This window comes from Rhinopithecus bieti, unplaced genomic scaffold, assembly GCF_001698545.2.
Source record: "Rhinopithecus bieti isolate Rb0 unplaced genomic scaffold, ASM169854v2 scaffold_29928, whole genome shotgun sequence".
Lineage (NCBI taxonomy): Eukaryota > Metazoa > Chordata > Mammalia > Primates > Cercopithecidae > Rhinopithecus > Rhinopithecus bieti.
The window spans coordinates 1,821,603-1,844,258 of NW_016814053.1; the positions used below are offsets into that span (position 1 = coordinate 1,821,603).

The 22,656-nt window shown below is 39.7% G+C and overlaps 1 protein-coding gene across 1 annotated transcript in view; it reads right to left on the reverse strand.

The window, feature by feature from the left end:
- SOS2 (SOS Ras/Rho guanine nucleotide exchange factor 2) overlaps nt 1–22,656 on the reverse strand; it is a 119,409-nt gene that overhangs the window by 77,885 nt on the left and 18,868 nt on the right. Inside the window, exons 2-4 of the mRNA XM_017849451.1 lie at nt 12,245–12,370; nt 6,718–6,849; nt 5,169–5,333 (exon numbers count right to left, since the gene is read on the reverse strand). Coding sequence (XP_017704940.1) covers nt 5,169–5,333; nt 6,718–6,849; nt 12,245–12,370 — 423 coding nt within the window. The remainder of the gene's footprint in view (nt 1–5,168; nt 5,334–6,717; nt 6,850–12,244; nt 12,371–22,656) is intronic.

The window sequence follows — 22,656 nt, forward strand, 5'->3', positions numbered from 1 at the left end:
ATTCTATATATATATATATTTTAAGATAGAGTATTGGCTGGATGTGGGGGCTTACACTTGTAATCCCAGCATTTTGGGAGGCTGAAGCAGGTGGATCACCTGAGGTCAGAAGTTCGAGACCGGCCTGTCCAACATGGTAAAATCCCATCTCTACTAAAAATACAAAAATATTAGCCAGGCATGGTGGCAGGCACCTGTTATCCCAGCTACTTGAGAGGCTGAGGCAGGAGAATCGCTTGAAACTGGGAGGCGGAGGTTGCAGTAAGCCAAGATTGTGCCACTGCACTCCATCCTTGGCGACAGAGCAAGACTCTGTCTCAACAAAAAATAAATAAATAAATAAAATAAAATGGAGTCTCGCTCTGTCACCCAGGCTGGAGTGCAGTGGCGCGATCTCGGCTCACTGCAACTTCCACCTCCCAGATTCAAAGGCACCTGGCCTTTTCAACATTTTTACTAAATAATTTTAATTCAAGGTTTATCAAATTTGTACACATTACAAAAACCTGGGTAGAGTACCTAAAATGCTGAATGAAAATTCAATTTTTAAAATGTCTACATATGCTGGAACATAGCCTCAATAACAGTATGAAATTTTCTAGGGATAAATTCACGTTCATTCTTACAATAACAACAAAAAATCAACAGCACAAGTTGGAGAAATCCAAGACATAACAAAATGGTACTTCATGTGGAACAGTCCTCGGGAGTTTAGAAATCTGCAGACTCAATAAGTACACAGAGTAACATGGTGCCAAAATATTAATGCTGAAATTATTAAAGAATAGCATATAGAATAAAGGATACGTAAGTGCATTTCAATATACTCTGTTGATCAGACCAAATCTGGACTATTGTCTTCAGTTTTAGAAATCAGTCTAAAAGCAATATGACAAGGGGATCTGAAAATCCTGCCACATGATTTTTTAAAACTCTCAAAAGGTGAAGATTTAGGATACAGAAAAATGCTTCAAATAAAGGAATGACTTATTCAAAAAAATAGTTTATGGCCTGGTACAGTGGCCCACATCTGTAATCCCAGTGTCTTGGGAGGTTGAGGCAAGAAAATCACTTGAAACCAGGAGTTCCAGACCGGCCTGGACAACATAGCAAGACCCTATTCCTACAAAAATTTAGAAATTAGCTGGGCATGGTGGCAGGTGCCTATAGCTCTAGCTACTTGTGAGGTTGAGGCAGGAGGATTGCCTGAGCCCAGGGGTTTGAAGCTGCAGTGAGCCTGGGTGACAGAGGGAGACTCAAGCTCTCAAAAACAAACAAGCTGGGTGTGGTGGCTCACGCCTGTAATCCCAGGACTTTGGGAGGCCGAGGCGGGCAGATCACGAGGTCAGAAGTTCGAGACCAGCCTGACCAACATAGTGAAACCCTGTCTACTAAAAACACAAAAATTAGCCAGGCGTGGTGGCGGGCACCTGTACTCCCAGCTACCTGGGAGGCTGAGGCAGGAGAATCGCTTGAACCTGGGGGGCAGAGGTTGCAGTGAGCTGAGATCATGCCACTGCACTCCAACCTGCGCAAGAGAGCGAGACTCCATCTCAAAAAAGAAAAACAAAAAACAAACAAACAAACAAAAAAAACAACAAAAAATGCACATGTGTTTTCACTTACATGTGGAATCTAGAACAAACTCATAGAAGCAGAATAGAATGTGGTTACCAGAGGCTGCAGGGTAGGGGGACAAAAACCTCAATTAGGAGGAATCGGGTCTTTTTTGTAAGATTTATCGCACAGTATGGTGAATATAGTAAATAATAATGTATTTACATTTCAAAATCGCAAAAAGTAAATTTTTTTGTCATTTCAATTTTCAAAAGAAAGTTTTGTGGGTACATAGTAAGTGTATATATTTATGGGGTAAATGCAGGCATATAATGCATACATCAGAATAAAATGGAGTCTCCATCACCTCAAGCGTTTATCCTTTCTTTGTGCTACAAACAATCCAATTATACTCTTTTAATTGTTGTAAAATATACAATAAATTATCGGTGACTGTAGTCACCCTGTTGAGATATCAAATACTAGATCTCATTCATTCTAACAATATTTTTGTACCCATTAACCATCCCCATTTCTCCCACTCCATCTACCCTTCCTAGCCTTATAACCATCATTCTACTAGCTAAGAGTAAATTTCAAATGTTCTCACCACAAAAAATAAGTATTTGAATAAACGTTAATTAACTTAATTATTCTACATTGTCTTCGTAATCATAACCTTACCTTGTACTCCATAAATATATACAACTATAATTTGTCAATTTATAATTTAATAAATTAATAAATAGGAAGGAGAAAAGAAAAGAAAGTGCTCAAATAATGACAGGAACAGAAAAACCAAGCTAGGGCTCCTAATAACCAAATCTGGAACAACTGAAACCTTTTTTTTTTGAGACAGAGTGCAGTGGCATGATCTAGGCTTCATGCAGCCTCAATCTCCCGAGCTCCAGTGATTCTCCCACCTCATCCTCCCAAATAGCTGGGACTATAGTTACAAGCACATGCCTGGCTAATTTTTTTTATTTGTAGAGCCATGTTGCCCAGGCTGGTCTCAAACTCCTGAGCTCAAGCGATCCACCTGTCTCGGCCTCCCAAAGTGCTGGGATTATAGGCATGAGCCATGGTGCCTGGCCTGCAACATCTGAATAATGAAGTAACAGATTACAACCCATTGAATAAAATAATAATTCATTATGAGTGTGATGAAGAATAAGATACACAGTTTCAAAATACTCCACAAAATGTTCATTTATTAATTACAAAAGGGAAAAGAGTAACTTCACAAATGAGAAGCCTGGCAGATAACTCCCTAATCAAGTAATCAGTCAACATCACTACCACTAATGAGACACAACGAAATCATGTGCCTGTGTGCCATCTGAGAAAATGCAATGAGAAGAACACAGCACAATTTCTACGATATTCCTGCCGAAGAAGACCATTACCTGATTCTAACCAATAGAAAACAACAGAGAAAACCTAAATTGAGGGATGTTCTACACAATAACTGACCTGTAGCCCTCAAAAGTGTAAAGATTATAAAACTTAAGGGAGGAGAGTTGATTCTAATGTCTCTCTCCCCAACCATGGGATTACACTGCAGTGGTCCCTGTGCCTACTGCCATGGCCTCCCATGAATAAAGTCAACTTTACTATCTTTTTTTTTTCTGAAACAGTGTCTTGCTTTGTCGCCCAGGCTGGAGTGCAGTGGCCCAATCTCAACTCACTGCAAACTCTGCCTCCTGGGTTCAAATGATTCTCGTGACTCAGCTTCCTGAGTAAGTATGATTACAGGCATGTGCCACCATGCCCAGCAACTTTTTTTGTACTTTTAGTAGAGATGGGGTTTTGCCACATTGACTAGGCTGGTTTGAACTCGACCTTAAGTGACCTGCCTGCCTCAGCCTCCCAAAGTGCTGGGATTACAGGTGTGATCCACCATGCCTGGCCTGCTTTGCCATGTTCAAAAAAAAAAAAAAAAAAAAAAAGTTAAGGGAAGAATGAGGAATTATTCCAGACTGAAGAGGATAAAAATACATGACACATAAACAATATATGCTTCTGGAATGAATGATTTTGGTAAAAAGATCATTAGGATATGTGACAAGACTTGAATGATGTTTGAAAGTTAGATGGTATAATGTATCAAATGTATTCATTTCCTGGATTTTGACTGTCAGTCATACTGTGGTAATGTAGCAGAATGTTCTTGTTTATAGGACACACTATGTTGGCAACTTACTCTCATATGGTTCAAGTGGCAAGGGTATACTTTTTGTTATACTTTCAACTCTTCTATAAGTCTAAGATATTTTCAAAGTTAAAAAAAAAAAGTAGCCATAATTTTAGAAGTCAAAATAGAGATAACAAGGAATTGCTACCACGATGTAAGTGAAAAGTCATTTTTGAAATTATGGAATCGTACAATGGGTCTCAGTCATTATAAATGCACATCAGAATTACCTGGAATGCTTTCAAAGAACACTGAGGTTTGGAGATCCAATCCAAGCCAATTAAATCTCTGGGGGTGATATGCAGGCATCAGCATTCTTTAAAAGCTTTCTATTAATTCTGATGCGCAGTCAAGGGTGAGAACCACCGACATGTGCTAGGTCCTGGAGGTTGTTCACCCTGAGAGAGCTTCATTTAGGCATTTTCTTTGTAGTCTTTCTGGCCTCACCCATGCTAGAGTTCATTCCACTGTACCTTGGACTTAATAGTATAATAGTTTTAATCATGTTGTTCTGTAATTATCTGTTTATTTTTATTTTGCAGTAAAATAAATACCTTCTAATACAAGGATTGCAATCTTATTCAGTGTTATAGCTTCAGTGGGTGCAGTGGCTCATGCGTATAATCCTAACACTTTGGGAGGCCGAGGCAGGCACTTGAACTCAGGAGTTCAAGACCAGCCTGGGCAACATGGTGAAACCCTATCCCTCCAAAAAAACACAAAAACAGCTGGACATGGTGATGCATGCCTGTGGTCCTAACTACTCAAGAGGCTGAGACAGGAGGATCGCTTGAGCCAGGGACACAAAGGTTGCAGTGAGCTGAGATTGTGCCACTGTACTCCAGCCTGGGTGACAAAGTGAGACCTTGTCTCAAATAAATAAATAAACAGGAATAAAAATAAGAAGGTGAGAAAAGGAGTACAGAATAATATGAAAGACTCAATTTCTTCCCGCAAGTAGCTTATAGCCAGGAAAGAAGACAGATATAAAAACAAAAAAATGATCAGAGGGGAGTAACTTCAGCATTGCAGCCTAATTTTCTCTCTCCCTGTGCCTCACTAAGCTAAGCTGTGAAACCAAAGTAGGGTCTTCAAAATTACTTACACTTAAAGTACCTGAGTAGAACTCTATATATTCTCTTTCTGAAAATATAAAACTCAAACTACTTAAATTGGTTTGAGGCCTTGGATGTTTTTTTCTTGTAAGTAAAAGATTCTTGACCAAAAAAAGAGATCCCCATCCTGCCATATGCTTAAAAACCTGGAAATATCATGGTTACTCTGTAAAGGCAGGATTTTCTCTCTTCCAGTACTACCAAGTATAAAATTACTTATCTAATAATGTATACAAAAAGATTGAGGCAGAAATGAGTATAGTTGCTATTCAAGTTAAGTTTAAATACCTTGTAACACTTACCTTATCCGCACACATTGACACTTTAATGTCCTGCTGAGATATTTCATAATGCCGGATATTAAAAACATAATTACCAGCCAATTTTAAAATATCAGCTGAGATATATTCTAGTACAGCCACAATATATAGGGACACATGGTAGTCCACTTTGTACCCTAACACTTCCTGTGAAAAGAATAAATAATTTAATTGCAAAATGTAGCACTGTCAAGTATTAAACACTTAAAAAATTCCTAATTAACATCCTTGCTTATAAAAAAACTTTCTATTAACTACATGTCTAAATGTAGTTTATAAAATGAATCTCTGGTCCCTGAATTGGGGGCTTTTTTTCTTTTTTTTTTTTTGAGACGGAGTCTTGCTCTGCCGCCCAGGCTGGGGTGCAGTGGTCGGCTCTCAGTTCACTGCAAGCTCCGCCTCCCGGGTTCACGCCATTCTCCTGTCTCAGCCTCCCGAGTAGCTGGGACTACAGGCGCCCGCCTCGTCGCCCGGCTAGTTTTTTGTATTTTTTAGTAGAGACGGGGTTTCACCGTATTAGCCAGGATGGTCTCGATCTCCTGACCTCGTGATCCGCCCGTCTCGGCCTCCCAAAGTGCTGGGATTACAGGCTTGAGCCACCGCGCCCGGCCGGGGGCTTTTTTTCTTTTAAGAGACATCTAATCTAACAACTCTGCCTTTTATCAAACAACAACAGATCTTAATCTTGGGTTGCACTCCACTAAAAGCCTCCTAATACATTAACCAAAACTCATCTGACAAATATCAAAATATCTGCTATCTTCAAGGACCCTGTTTTAAAACCAGTATCCCCTAATTACAGTAGTTTCTACTGAGGGGAGGAGAGGAAGTGTGTGTGCGTGTGTGGTGGGGGAGTGCGCAGGGGGGCGGGGTGCTTGAATTTGCTACAAAACTCTTAAAATCCATATACATCAAGCATATTTTGCCCTATGCACTAATATGCATCTAGTAGGCAAACTAGGTCCTAGCCCACTTTTCCAGTATATAAAAAATAATCTGTAATAACACAAATTAATTTTAAAAACAGTTCTGCTCTGAACTCACAGAAGCTTCTGACATTATGCACTTTCTTAATCAACAAATGGCTGAGAATCATGGCCTACTACATAGGAATCAGTCAGAGTAGCAGTCATTGGAAGATGCCACAATGGGCCAGGCATGATGGCTCATGACTCCTATCCTACCACTTTGGGAGGCCAAAGTAGGTGGATCACTTGAACCCAGGAGTCTGAGACCAGCCTTGGCAACACAGCAAGACCCTGTCTCTATTAAAAAAAAAAAAAAGATGCCACAAAATAATACTGATGCATTATCACTATTAATAATTTTAATATTGTTTGAAAAGCAAATTTCACCAGAGTATAATTATTTTGTATACATATTTATATGACACGTATGTACAAGTATACACATGCAAGCACACATATACACACTAACACAGACCATGCTACATTAATGCTTTATAAATATAGAAATAAAATATTATTTGTTATAAAGAACAACCCCCAACCAATGTTTAATCTTTTGTTACCTTCAACGAAGGATGGATTTTGTCCACAGGCAGTAAAAGAGGATTTCTTCGTTTTCGTTTTTCTATAGCAGATTGTGCATCAGCAATGGCCCATTTATCAATTGGGTGAGGAAAGGTCTTCTGAACTCGCTCCTGCTCAATCATAGCAGAACCATTGTAGTATTAATAAAAGTGTATGTAAATAGGAAATTCATACACAATTCAACTTGATCACTATTATTAATGCTAGCAGATAATAGTGACATAATACATTCTGATTCCTGTAATAAATAAATTTTTTGGTTTAAAAAAAGGTCAGGCCAGGCACAGTGGCTCATGCCTGGAATCCCAACACTTTGGGAGGCTGAGGCAGGTGGGTCACTTGAGCTCAGGAGTTTGAGACCAGCCAGGCAACATGATGAAACCCCATCTCTATTAAAAATGACAAAAATTAGCCTGGCATGGTGGTGCATGCCTGTAGTCCCAGCTACTTGGGAAGCTGAGGTGGGAGGATCGCTTGAACCCAGGAGGTGGAGATTGCAGCGAGCCGAGATCATGCGACTACACTCCAGCCTGGGTGAGAGGGAGACCCCAACTGGAAAAGGAAAAAAAAAGGTCAACAGGACTATCAAAATTTTTCCACATAATTTTCATGGATAAAACAAAAGGCAAAATTCAAAAGAAAGCTTTAAACATAATTAAGGTGAACTGGAAAAATGAAAAAACAATACATAGGATATATAAGAAAGATTAAGAAAACATGAAATAGTGTATTAGTGATTTTAAATTAGGTTTCTAGAGTTAAAACTATTTACCTGGCAGAGCAAAATTGTTCATTCATTTTAATCATTAGTATACAGCCACTCTCCTTTTGCTAATCTTAGAGCTTCAAATAAAAGAGATCATGTATCTCTTGGAAGATGAAGTGGGTTAGAGAGCTCAGAACAGCTTATGAAAATACATACCTTGACAAAAACAATCCTAGACTTTGTGGTTCATCTTTTTTGGAGACAGGGTCTTACTTTTTCTCACTTCTAGCTGAAGTGCAAGTGCAGGGGCGGCTCAGCTCACTGCAACCTCCACCTCCCAGGCTCCAACGATTCTCCCACCTCAGCAACCCGAGTAGCTGGGACTACAAGCACATACCACTACTCTTGGCTAATTTTTCTATTTTTTGTAGAGACAGAGTTTTGCCATGTTGCCCAGGCTGGTCTCAAATTCCTGGGCTCAAGTGATTGTGTCTGCCTCAACTTTCCAAAGTGGTGGGAATACAGGTGTGAGCCACTGCACCTAGGCAGTTCATCTAATTTTAATTTAATTAGTGAGTCACTGGCATGAAAAAGAACTACTGAGATCTGAATTAAACTCTAATTTAGCAGGGTTTCCTATATTTACAATTATAGTCTCAGATTTTAGCAAATTTAGCTATTGAAAAGTATGCTTTCAGTGTATTTATTTCCTGTTCAAAACTAGTAGCAGAGGCTGGGCATGGTGGCCCATGACTCTAAGTCTCAGCACTTTGGGAGGTCGAGGTGGGAGGATCCCTTGAGTCCAGGAGTATGAAACCAGCCTGTGCAAGTAGGGAGACCCTGTCTCTACAAAAAAAATTTTAAAATTTGCCAGGCATGGTTGCATACACTGAGGCAGGAGAACTGCTTGATCCCAGGAGTTCAAGGCTACAGTGAGCTACGATCCTGTCACTACACCCTAGTCTGAGTGATAGCGCAAGACCCTGTCTCTTAAAACAAAACACAAGAAAACTCAAACAACTGGCAGCAGAGAACAGGGGGAATTAATTCCAAGAATCCTGGAAAATCTTAATAGCTCAAATGCTACAAATTAAGATTTCCCTTTATACTGAAATTTGTTATAGCTGGGCACGGTGGCTAACACCCGTAATCCCAGCACTTTGGAAGGCTAAGGAGGGAGGATCACTGAAGGCCAGGAGTTCAAGACCAGCCTGGGCAACACGGCAAGGCCCAGTCTTTACAAAACAAAATAAAATTAGCTGGGCGCAGTGACACGTGCCTGTAGTCCCAGCTACTGGGGAGGCTGAGGTAGGAGGATCACTTGGACCCAGGAGTTCAAGGCTACAGTGAGCTATGATCATGCCACTTCACAAAAAGAAAGAAAGAAAGTTGTTGCTTACAGAAGAAATTTTCCAAAAAAAAAAAAAAAAAAGGAAATGTAAACAGTATAGTATAAAAGTAATTTTTGAAAATACAAAAATTAGACTGGGGTACACACTTGTAGTCCCAGCTACTTGGGAGGCTGAGGCAGGAGAATTGCCTGAACCTGGGTGGCTGAGGTGGCAATGAGCCAAGATCACACCACTGTACTCCAACCCAGGTGACAGAGTCGGACTCCATCTCAAAAAATAAAAACAAAAATAATTTTGATAGCTGTACTGTTAGACATTTGTTTTGTTTTAGCAGGAGAAAAGAATACAAATTATATTAATATTAATTTTATGTGCACAGGGTGCTTTTATACAAAAGAAGTAAAACTCTCCCTAACAGATATTGCTAAAAATCCAAAAATACTTCCATGTAACCAAGGCAAAACAAGTATTTTAGCACTAATTTAAACATAGTTTTTCAGAGAGATATGTATATATACACATACATACATATACATTTTTTTTAAATCAATGAGCGAATGTCCTCAAAATTTACACTAATCTTTTACTGAGGTAATACTTACATGCAGTACAACACACAGATCTTAAAATGTACAATTTGTTGAGTTTTAGAAATGCTTATGTCTGTGTAACCATTATCTCAACTGACACAGAGAACATTTTTTTTTTTTTCATTTTCTTTGAGACTGTCTCACTCTGTCACCCAGGCTAGAGTACAGTGGCACCAAGATCTCGGCTCACTGCAGCCTCCAACTCCTGGGTTTGAGTGATTCTTGTGCCTCAGCCTCCGGAGTAGCTGGGACTACAGGTGTGCACCACCATATGGGCTAATTTTTGTAATATTGGTAGAGATGGGGTTTCACCATGTTGGCCAGGCTGGTCTCGAACTCCTGACTTCAAGTTATCCACCCACCTTAGCCTCCCAAAGTGCTGGGATTACAGGCATGAACCACCATGCCTGGTCTCATTGAGAACATTTTTATAATCCTGATCTCCAACCCTCACAGGCAACTACCATTCTGATTTCTGCCTCAATTGGCTTTAGCTGTTTCTAAATTTCATATACATATGAAATTATACATATGTACTCATTTGGGTCTGGCTTTTTTGCTCTATATAATGTTTATGAAGGGCAGCTATATTATTGCTCATATCGATAGTTCATTTTTAAAATTTTACTACTGACTAGTATTCCGTTTTATGAATCTGCCACATTTATTTATCCATTTTCTTGTTGACAGAAATTTGACTTGTTTCCAACTCTTGGTTATTATGAATTAAACCACTTTAGCACTCATGTATGGGTCTCTTTGTGAATATATTTTCGTTCTCTAGGGTCAAATAGGAACATAACTACTGGGTCATATGCTAGAAATATATTTAACTTACAAGAAACTGACAGTTGGCCGGGCACGGTGGCTCAAGCCTGTAATCCCAGCACTTTGGGAGGCAGAGGCGGGCGGATCACAAGGTCAGGAGATCGAGACCATCCTGGCTAACACAGTGAAACCCCATCTCTACTAAAAAATACAAAAAAACTAGCTAGGCGAGGTGGCGGGCGCCTGTAGTCCCAGCTACTCGGGAGGCTGAGGCAGGAGAATGGCGTAAAAAAACCCGGGAGGCGGAGCTTGCAGTGAGCTGAGATCCGGCCACTGCACTCCAGCCTGGGAGACAGAGCGAGACTCCGTCTCAAAAAAAAAAAAAAAAAAAAGAAACTGACAGTTTTCCAAAATGATTATACCATTTCATATTCCCACTAGCAATGTTTAAGAGTTATAGTTAGGCCGGGTGCAGTGGTTCATGCCTGTAATTCCAGCACTTTGGGAGGCCAAGGCAGGTGGATCATGAGGTCAGGAGATCAAGACCACGGTGAAACCCTGTCTCTACTAAAAATACAAAAAAAATTAGCCGAGCACGGTGGCAGGTGCCTGTAGTCCCAGCTACTAGGGAGGCTGAGGGGGGAGAACGGCATGAACCCGGCAGGTGGAGCTTGCAGTGAGCCAAGATCACGCCACTGCACTCCAGCCTGGGCGACAGAGCTGAGGCTGGGGTCAATGGTTCACACCTGTAATTCCAGCACTTTGGGAGGCCACAGTGGGAGGATCACTTGAGCCCGGGAGTTTGAGACCAGTGTACGCAACATAGGGAAACTCATCTCTACAAAAATATTTAAAAGTAGCTGGGCATGGTGGCCCACACCTGTAATCCCAGCCACTCAGAAGGCTGAGAAGGGAGGATCACCTAAGCCCAGGAGGTTGAGGCTGCAGTGAGCTGTGATGTAATTGTGCCACTGTACTCCAGCATGGGTGACAGAGCGAGATCCTGTCTCAAAAAAAAAAAGAAAAAAGAAAAAAAAAGAAAAAAGGAAGAAAAGAAAAGAAAGAGCTAACTGCTCTACATTCTCAACAACATTTGGGTAATCAGTCTTTAATTTTATCCTTTTTAGTGGGTGGGAAACAGTATCTCATCGTGGTTTTAATTTCTATTTCCCTGATCACTTACGAGCTTCAGCACCTTTTCATGTGCTTACTGAATATTAGTACATCTTCTTTTACATGTTTCTGTTTAAGACTTTTGCCCCTTTAGGGGAGAAAAGTGTCTTTTTCATTATTGATTTGCAGTAGTTTTTAATTTAGTCTGGATTCAAGCTCTACGTTTTCCACTAGTCAATGACTACATCTTTTTAATTTCTCATCTATTTTCTTCTTTGCTTTGTTTTTTTGAGACAGAGTTTCCCTCTCTCACCCTAGCTAGAGTGCAGTAGTATGATCATGGCTCACTGCAGCCTTGATTTACTGGGCTCAAGCAATCCTCTGCCTCAGCCTCCGAGTAGCTGGAACTACGGACACATGCCATTAGGCCTGGCTAATTGTTAAACTTTCTGTAGAGACGGGGTCTCCCTATATTGCCCAGGCTGGTATCAAACTCCTGAGCTCAAGCAATTCTCCCGTCTCAGTCACTCAAAGTACTGGGATTACAGGTGTGAGCCACAGCACCTGGCCTTATTATTAAATATAAAGTACTATGTTTTGAATCCTCTCTAAAAAACATGTGCCTAACCCCAGATTATGAAGATATTTTCCAGAATTTTATTCTAAAAACCTTGTAATTTAGCTGTTGTCTAAGGCCATGATCCATTTTGAATTAATTTTTGTCTACGGCATGAGATAGGTTTCAAGGTTTTTTCCCCTCATAAATGTACCCAGTTGTTCTAAGGCTTTTTTTTCTGAAAAATTTGCCTTTCCTCAATGAACTGCCTTGATGTTTTTGTCAAAAACAAACTGACCATATATCTCATACATAATTTCAATGGTTTTAGTTTCCACAATAATTTAGAATGATATAGATACAAAAATTAATTCATACAAGTGGTTGAATGGCTTCTTGAAATGACAAAATAATTTTTACCTCTACATCTTGAACAGTCCTTGGCTGGGCCATGCATAATTTATTAAGCAGCTGAAAAATCAGCTCTTCAATATAATAGAGAGACTCTTCATTAGCTGAGAGAGTGGGATGCACTTGTTCCTGAACCTTTAAAAAAAGTTATCAGTTAAAGTAATGGCAAAATAATATAAATTGAACAAAAGCCAAAGAGAATCTTATACATAATTAATATTTTACTATAATGGTTACTCAAAACAGACATAAAACACAAAATGAAGAAAAAAACTATTTGTTGGTCTCTGTAAACTTTTCTTAACCCACAGAGAAGTGGTTCTTAAATATTTTGGACCCTTTGAAAATCTATGGAAAGTCATTGAACCCTCTCTTCTCTATCACCAAAAAGCATATACACATAAACTACTCGATACAATTTCAGAGGAATTGTGGATACCTTGAAGTCAACAAACCTACTTGAAGTCCACGCAGGTCATGAATCCCAGTAATAAAGGTACCTCTGAAAAACCATACTCCTTTACAAATTATAGAGGTGCTCTGTGAAATACGCGCTACTCAGCTTTCACAAGAGCATTGCCACCACCAGCTATGCTGAGCCCCCTACCGTTTTTTCTTTTCTTTTTTTTTTTTTCTTTTCTTTTTATTACGCAGCTGCATCCTTCTAGGAATGAGCTGTTTTGTTTCTAAATTTTGTCCTAAAAAATAATCCTGTCTGACTGGATATAAGAAATATGGTAAATAGTAGTACCTAGCATACAGTAGGTGTCCTATAAATATTTGTTGAAAGAAATAATAAAAAAGTATTGCTTTCTTTTTTCTTTTTTTGAGACGGGGTCTCACTCTGTCACCCAGGCTCACTGCAGACCTGGGCTCAAGTGACCTTCCCACCTCAGCCTCCCAAGTAGCTGGCACTACAGGTGTGTGCCACCATAACCTGGCTAATTTTTAAAACTTTTTGTAGAGATGAAGTCTCACCATGTTGGCCAGACTGGTCTTGAACTCCTGGGCTCAAGTGATCCTCCCACCTCAGCCTCCCACAGTACTGGGATTATATGCATGAGCCACCACACCCAGCCTGTTTTAAATTTTTATGCCATGAAATCAGAAGCATATCAGAAGCACTAACACAAAAATAGATAACTTGAATAGCCTCATAATTAAGCAAAAGTAATTTAAAACCCTCCCCACAAAGAACACAGCATTGAAGTTAACCATTTCATTTGAAGTCTCAAAATTTACCATAGAATTCTTCCTAACATCAGATCACATGCCCACCACTAAACCGACCATTGCCAAAAAATGATTAGCCTATGATTTAGACTTTGCCATTTCCTAAGGGATCCATGTCTGAACAAAATTAGTGTTTAAAAAAATTAGCATAGACACAGTGGCTAACGCCTGTAATCCCAGCACATTGGGAGGCTGAGGCAGAGAGATCACCTGAGGTCAGGAGTTTGAGACCAGCCTGGCCAACATGGTGAAACTAAAAATACAAAACTAGCTGGGTGTGGTGGCGCGTGCCTGTAATCCCAGTTACTCAGGAGGCTAAGGCAGGAGAATTGCTTGAACCTGGGAGGCAGAGGTTGCAGTGAGCAGAGATCGCACCAGTGCACTCCAGCCTCGGTGACTCCATCTCAAAAAAAAAATAGCATAAAATTGTGCATTATAGCCTCACATTTTATAAGTCTATAGGATTTATAGTAAAATCCCTTCTTTCATTCCTAATATTAGTTTTTGTGTGTTCGTTCTTTTCTTGATCAGCATCTCAGAGGTTTATCAATGTTATTAATCTTTAAAAGAACCAACTCTTGGCCGGGTGCGGTGGCTCAAGCCTGTAATCCCAGCACTTTGGGAGGCCGAGACAGGTGGATCACGAGGTCAGGAGATCGAGACCATCCTGGCTAACACGGTGAAACCCCGTCTCTACTAAAAAAAATACAAAAAACTAGCCGGGTGAGGTGGCGGGCGTAGTCCCAGCTACTCGGGAGGCTGAGTCAGGAGAATGGCGTAAACCCAGGAGGCAGAGCTTGCAGTGAGCTGAGATCCGGCCACTGCACTCCAGCCTGGGCGACAGAGCAAGACTCCGTCTCAAAAAAAAAAAAGAACCAACTCTTGGCTTTTATGATCCTATTTTATGTTTGCTTTGTATTTCATTTATTTTTGCTTCATCTTCATTATTTCTTCTGCTTCTTAGGTTCTTTTGCCAACTTCTTGAGATGGACACTGCTCATTTTTGTCAACCTTTCTTTTCTAATATGTATGTTTTCTCTAAAACTACTTTTGTAAAAACCCACATATTTTCATATGGAATATTTTCGTAATCATCCAGTTCAAAATACAGTCATCCTTCAGTATCTGTGGGAAAGTACTTCCAGGACACCTGTGGATACCCAAATCCACGGATGCCCAAGTCCTTTATATATAATGGTGTAACATTTGTATACAACCTACACACATCCTCCCATATACTTTAAATCATCTCTAGGTTACTTATAACACCTAATACGATGGGCTGGGTGTGGTGGCTCACACCTGTAATCCCAGCACTTTGGGAGGCCAAGGTGGGTAGATCATGAGGTCAGGAGATCAAGACCATCGTGACTAACTCGGTGAAACCCTGTCTCTACTAAAAATACAAAAACAAAATTAGCTGGGTGTGGTGGTAGGCACCTGTAGTCCCAGCTACTCGGGAGGCTGAGGCAGGAGAATGGCGTGAACCCAGGGAGGTGGAGCTGGTAGTGAGCTGAGATCGTGCCACCGCACTCCAGCCTGGGTGACAAAGCGAAACTCTGTCTCAACAAGAAAAAACAAAAACAAAAAACACCTAATACAATGTAAATGCTATGTAATAGTGATTATATTGTATTGTTTAGGGAATAATGACAAAAGAAAAGTCTGTATGTGTTCAGTACAAATGCAACCATCCATTATTTTCCCAAATATTGTTGATCTGAGGTTGGCTGAATCTATAGATTAAGAACCCAAGGATAAGAATGGTGGACTATAGTTTCTAATTTCCATTATGGTTTCTTCTTTCACCTTAAGAATCTAGAAGCAAATATTTTTAAAGGTTTTTAAAATTGATTTCTATAATAATCACGTGGTCAGAAAACATACTTTCTTTTTCATTTTTATTTACTTATTTAATTTTTTTGAGACAGAGTCTCATTCTGCCACCCACATTGGAATGCAGTAGCGCAATCATGGCTCACTGTAGCCTTGACCTCAAGCTGGTCTTGAACTTGTGAGCTCAAGCTATCCATCCACCTCTGCTTCCAAAATGCTGGGATTATAGGCATAAGCCACAATGCCTGGCCAGAAAACAAATTTTCTATGATTTCAATCTTTTGAAATTTGTTGAGACTTGCATTATAGCCCATCATATGGGTCTACCTGGCTTCACTGACAAATTCATCAAACATAAAGGAAGCAATACAACAATCTTAAGTGAAAATTTAGAAATTTTTTTTTAAAAAAAGATAAAACTCTCCAATTTATTTTGGGACTAGCCTTTATATAAAAACTCAAAAAGAAAGATGAAAATTATAGGCCATTTTTAGCTGGGCAGTGGTTCATGCCTGTAATCACAGCACTTTGGGAGGCCAAGGTCAGAGGATCGCTGGAGGCCAGGAGTTCCAGACCAGCCTGATCAACATAGCAAGACCCCATCTCTCCAAAATAAAAAATTAGTTGGGCATGGTGGCATGTGCCTGTAGTCCCAGCTACTCAGGAGGCTAAGGCAAGAGGATTACTTGAACCCAGAAGGTCAAGGCTACAGTGAACCATGATGGTGGCACTGCGCTCCAGCCTGGGGGAATGAGCAAGACCTCATCTCTAAAAGAAAAGAAAATTATAGGCCATTTTCACTTATGAATCCAGAAAAACAAAAAAGCCTAAGTATCACCTAACCAAATTCCATAATGTATACAAATAAGATTATACTATCACAGCTGGGCATGGTGGCTCACACCTGCAATCCCAGTACTTTGGGAGGCTGGAAGTGGGTGGATCATCTGAGGTCAGGAGTTTGAGACCAGCCTGGACAACATGGTGAAACCCCATCTCTACTAAAAATATAAAAATCAGCTAGGTTGGTGGCGCAGGCCTGTAATCCTAGCTACTTGGGTGGCTAAGGCAGGAGAACTGCTTGAACCCAGTAGACAGATGCTGCCATGAGCCGAGATCACTGCACTCCAGCCTAGCTGACTGAGTGAGACTCCATCTCAAAAAAAAAGAGAGAAAAAGAAAAATATGACCATCCCAATATATATGTAGAAAAGTCATTTGAAAAAAAATTCAACACTCATTCATGATAAAATCTCTTTGTGGGCCCAGCACGGTGGCTCACACCTATAATCCCAGCACTTTTGAGGCCGAGGCAGGTGGATCACTTGAGGTCAGGAGTTCAAGGCCAGCCTGGCCAACACGGTGAAACCCCGTCTCTACCAAAACTACAAAAAATTAGCCAGACGTGGTAGCAGGCGCGTGTAGTCCCAGCTACTCAGGAGGCCGAGGCAGGAGAATCACTTGAACCCGGGAGGCGGAGGTTGCAGTGAGCCGAGATCACGTGCCATTGCACTCCAGCCTGGGTGAGAGTGAGACTGTCTCAAACAAACAAACAAACAATCTCTTTGTAAACTTCTTTCATTTGATAAAGGATATATACTAAAAAGCCACAATAGGCCAGGTGTGGTGGCTCACACCTGTAATCCTAGCACTTTGGGTGGCTGAGACGGGGAGATCACAAGGTCAGAGTTCGAGACCACCCGGCCAATGTGGTGAAACCCCGTCTCTACTACAAATACAAAAATTAGACGGTGTGGTGGCAGATGCTTGTAGTCCCAGCTACTCAGGAGGCTGAGGCAGGAGAATCGCTTGAACCGGGAAGCGGAGGCTGCAGTGAGCTGAGATCATGCCACTGCACTCCAGCCTGAGTGACACAGCAAGATTCCATCTCAAAAAAAAAAAAAAAAAAAAAAAAAAAAAGAGCTAATATAAAATCATAGTTAATGGTAAGACAAGACACTGACAACTTTCCTTTTGAGATCAAGAAAAAGGGTATTTTCTATTATCATTTCTATTCCACATTGTATTTGGAGGTCCTGGCTAGTGCAGTAAACCAAGAAAAAGAAAATTTAAGAATTGGTAAAGAAGAAACAAATTTGCAGATCATCTGACTGCCCATTGTGACGGTTAATTTTGGTGTGCCCATATAACTGGTTACACACTATTTCTGGGTATGTCTGTCAGGGTATTTCTGGAGGAAATTAACATTTGAGTTGGTAGACTGAGAAAAGCAGACTACCATCCCCAATGTGGCCTTATCCACTTGACTGAAGGCCTGAATAGAACAAAAGGCTAAGAAAGAATTCTTTCTCTCTGCCTAACTGTATTTGAGCTGGGACATCAGTCTTCTGCCTTCAGACTCAGACTCAGACTGGAATTTATACCATCAGCTCTTCTGGTTCTCGGGCCTTCAGACGAGGACAAGAATTATACTATTGGCTTTTCTGGGTCTGCAACTTGACAAATGCAGATCTTGGACTTCTCAGCCACTATAATCCCATGAGCCAATTTCCTCTGTGTGTGTGTGTGTGTATTTTCTATTGATTCTGTTTCTCTGAAGAATCTATGCACCCATGGAGGACAAAATAACACACCCATGCAGGACAAAAATATTGTACAGATAAATTATCTGAATTCATAAAAAATAAACTTTTCTATGTACCAGCAACAAAGCTAGCAAACAAAATTTTTAGGCCAGGTACAGTGGCTCACTCCCGTAATCCCAGCACTTTGGGAAGCTGAGGTGGGAGGATCACTTGTGCCCAGGAGTTCAAGGCCAGTCTAGGCAACATGGTGAAACCCCACCTCTACAAAAAATTAGCCAGACATTGTGGCACACACCTGTAGTCCCAGCTACACGGGAGGCTGATGTGGGAGGATCACCTGAGCCTGGGAAGTCAAGGCTGCAGTGAGCCATGATTATGCTACTGCACTCCAGCTTGGGTGAGAGTGAGACCTTGTTTCAAAAAAAAAAAAAAATTAAATAGCATTTACAATAGAATTTAAAATACTGTGTACCTTGAGTACATGATAAGGTACACATGATCCCTAGGGAGAAAACTAGACTTTAAGAAAAATAAAAGAGCTAAATAAATGAAAGATGATACCATGTTGGTGAACTGTCAGACTTAATATTAAAGTTGTGTACCTCTGAGTTCTCTCAAAATTGAACCATGCAGTTATAAAACCACAATCAAAACCAAGCAGGCTGTTTTGCTAAAAATGTCAAGATAATTTCAACATGTACATAAAAGTGCAAAAGGCTGAGAAAATCAGTCATATATTCTTTTTTTTTAATTGACAAGAAAGTCATACGTTTATAAGGAAGTACAAGGATTTGCTCCAATGGTTGTCAGGATTTATTACAAAGTCATAGTAATGAAGAATGTGACAATAGCATAAGGATAGAGAAAGAAATCAATGGGACATAACAGAGTCCACAATCAAGCCCACATATATATAGACCCTTATTTCCAAAGATGGCACTGTGGAGTATGAGGTGGGGCAGAGAGTTGTGGGAAGGCAGGGAAGTGTATGAATAGTGTTGAACCACCACAGAAAAATAAAATCAACGACTACTACTTCATCCTTTAACCAAAAATCAATCCTAGCTGCATGTTAGGCCTAACAAATAAATATACTCAATAAAGCTCTTACAGTGTAAAACTAGGTAATATCTTCATGATTTCAGGATTGAAAAGGATTTCTTATATAGGACACAAAAAATTACTAGCTATGAAGGAAAGAACTGATAAACTTTATATTAAACTTTAAAATTTAGGTTTATCAAAAGACATCTTTAAGAAGGTAAAAAGGCAAGTTACGGAGTTGGAGAAGATATATGTGGTACATATAACAAAAGGTTTATGTCCAGAATATATAGAGAACTCCTAGAAGTTCAGTAAGAAAAAAATGATAAAAATCCCAAGAGAAAAAAATGGGCAAAAAGCCCTTAAACTAGCACTTCACAAAAGAAGAAATTCAAATAGCCCATATATATATTTAAAAGTGCTCTAGCTCTTAAGTAATTAGAAAAATGCAAATTAAACCACCATGAAAACTATCCGCTTACCAGGCAGCAATACTAAAAATTCTGATAATACCAAATGTTGGTAACTATGTGGAGCAATGGGAACTATCACACACTGCTACTAGAATGTAAAATGGTTCAACCATTTTCAAACACTTTGCCATTAAAGTACTAAAGTTCAAGATATGTATACTCTATGACTGAGCAATTCCACTATAGGATATATATATTCAGGATAGATTTACATATATTTCTTTAGAGCTATACAGTCCAATATAATAGACACCAGCCTCATGTGGGTACTGAACACCTCAAATGTAGCTCCACTGAGTTGAAATGGGATGTTGGTGTAAAATACAAACCAGATTCAAGGATTTAGTATTAAAATAAGAAGTCAAATTCTCAATTTTTATGACACATGCTGAAATGATTAGATTTATTGGGTTAAATATGTTATTAAAATCAACTTCATCTGTTTCTTCTTACTTTTCAACTGTGGCTATGATAATTTTCTTTTTTAACTTTTATTTCAGATTAAGCGGGTACATGTGCAGATTTTGTTACCTAGGTATATTGTGTCACGCTGAGGTCTGGGGTACAAATGATCCCATCACCCAGGTACTGAGCATAGTACTCGCCGTCTATTAGTCCCCGGTGTCTATTGTTAACATCTTTATGTCCATGGGTACCTATGTTTAGCTCTCACCTGTAAATGAGAACATGCACTATTTGGTTTTTTGTTCCTGCATTAATTAATTCACTTAGGAGGCAAAATTTTATTTATTTTTTGATTTATTTTTTAATTTTTGAGACAGGTTCTTGCTATATTGCCCAGGCTGGCCTTGAACTCCTGGGATCAAGCAATCCTCTTGCCTTGGCCTCCCAAAATGCTGGGATTATAGGCATAAGCCACCATGCCCAGCCTAGGAGGGAAAATTTAAAATTACATGTGTGGCTCACATTATATCTCTTCTAGACAGCACTGTTCTAGAGAAATGAGCACACATGTTTACCAGAAGACATATGCTAGAAGGTTCATAAATAACATTATTAATAATACCTTCCAAAATGAGAAAATAATTCAAATATTCATCCAGAATGGGACAGACAAATTGTGGTTTATTAATACAATGGAATATACACAGTCAAAAAAATGCAGTAGTAATGACAGCTAGATAAAATGTGGATGCACCCTGAAAAAATGTTGGCAGAAAGAAGCCAGATAAAAAGAATATAGACAATGGGATTCCATTCACAAAGTCAGACAAAATTAAATACAAAAATAAAAAATAAACAAATTCAGAAAAAAAATAAACAATGGTGTTAAGGGATACATGCTGAGATGGAAAAACTGTAAAGAAAATCAAAACAGACTGGGCGCAGTGGTTCGCACCTGTAATCCCAGCACTTTGGGAGGCTGAGGCAGGCGGATCATGAGGTCAAGAGGTCAAGACCATCCTGGCCAACATGGTGAAACCCCGTCCCTACTAAAAACACAAAAATTAGCCGGGTATGCTAGTGCACACCTGTAGTCCCAGCTACTCGGGAGGCTGAGGCAGGAGAATCGCTTGAACCCAGGAGGTGGAGGTTGCAGTGAGCTGAGATCACGCCACTGCACTCCAGACTGGCAACAGAGTGAGACTCTGTCTCAAAAAGAAAGAAAATCAAAACAGTGAATACCATAAAAGTGGTTACCTTGTAGAGAGTTATTCTGAGAAAAGTGCTGACAATGTTCTTTCTGTCTTCTAACCTGAGTGTTAAATAGGTGTTCCTTAAATTGTGTATTTATCCTTTAAACATTTTCTGATTATATGTTATACTTCACCATAAATAAGGTTTTCAAAAGTTTGAGAATCATTTAGCAAACAGAGGAAATTATCAATAAAATAAGTCTAAAGGGCTTTTCTAGTGCCCACGTCACTGAACAAAATTTAAATGTCAGGACACTGGAGACAAAAAGAATATCCTACAAGACTGGGAGGACAGGGAAGTGAGGAGGAGCAGATTATATACAAGAAGCAGACATTAGCTTTAGATTTCAACAGTAATACTAGAAGCTAGATGGCAATGATGTTCAGCCTGGAATCCAAGATACCAACAATATCAAATGCCATGCTAAAATGACATTCTTAGATAGAACAAGGTCAAAAACTTTATCTGTCACGTAGCCTTTATCATTAAGCTTCTGTCATTTGTACTACACTAAAACAAGGGTATGAATCACGAAAGAAAAATATGGAATAAAGGAAATAAAGGAATCAATAGAGAAGAAAGGTCAAAGGAATGACCATCATAAAACGAAAGGAAATTACAGGATGAGAGCTGTACAACAGGAATAAAAGTGACTAGTCCACACTGGTGCAGGTCAGAAGGCTCTGGGAGAGACTGTCTCAAGAAAATGAACTTGACAGAGTATATAATGGGATGAAAATCTTGATAGGATATTTAGAAAACTGGTAAAAAGTTTCAATTTGGTAATAAGTATACTACATAGAAAAACACACAAACAAGAAAACAAGATAATTAATAACTCCAGTAAAAGCAGTGAGTTAGAAAAGAAAAAGATTAAATAGCATTTACAGGCCAGGTGCGGTGGTTCACGCCTATGATCTCAGCACTTTGGGAGGCCAAGGTGGGGGTGGATCACTTGGGGCCAGGGACTCAAGACCAGCCTGGCCTACACAGTGAAACCCCGTCTCTACTAAAAATACAAAAATTAGCTGGGCCTGGTGGCATGTGCCTGTAATCTCAGCTGGAACCGGGGAGGTGGAGGTTGCAGTGAGTGGAGATTGTGCGACTGCACTCCAACCTGGGCGACAGAGTGAGACCCTGTCCCCCCCCCAACCCACCAAAAAGACCCCAAAAATAGCATTTACATTCATAATAATGTGAACTTTGAATATTAATCCAACTCAAATTAAGATATAACTTGAAGTAGGGGAAGAGAAAATGCAAAGTGTGTGTGTGGTTGGAGGGGAATGTATGTGCATATTAAAGAATATTAAATCCTTTGTGCTACTGCACTCCAGCCTGGACAACAGAGTGAGTCCCTGCCTTAAAAAAAAAAAAGAGAGAGAGAGAGAAAAGAATATTAAATCCTTACCCTCCATGGTAGGAAGTCAACAGATAACATCCAAAACAGAAAAAAAAAACCAAAAAACAAAAAACAAGAAATACCAATATAAGCACATTTTCTTTCTTAGAAATACAGAAGTAAATAAATCACTTTGAAAAGTTAAAGTGGTTTTCTCTAGGAAACAGAAAATTTTGTGTTTAAGGGGAAGTAATGCTATTTTCATAACAAGCCTTACAGAGCTAATTA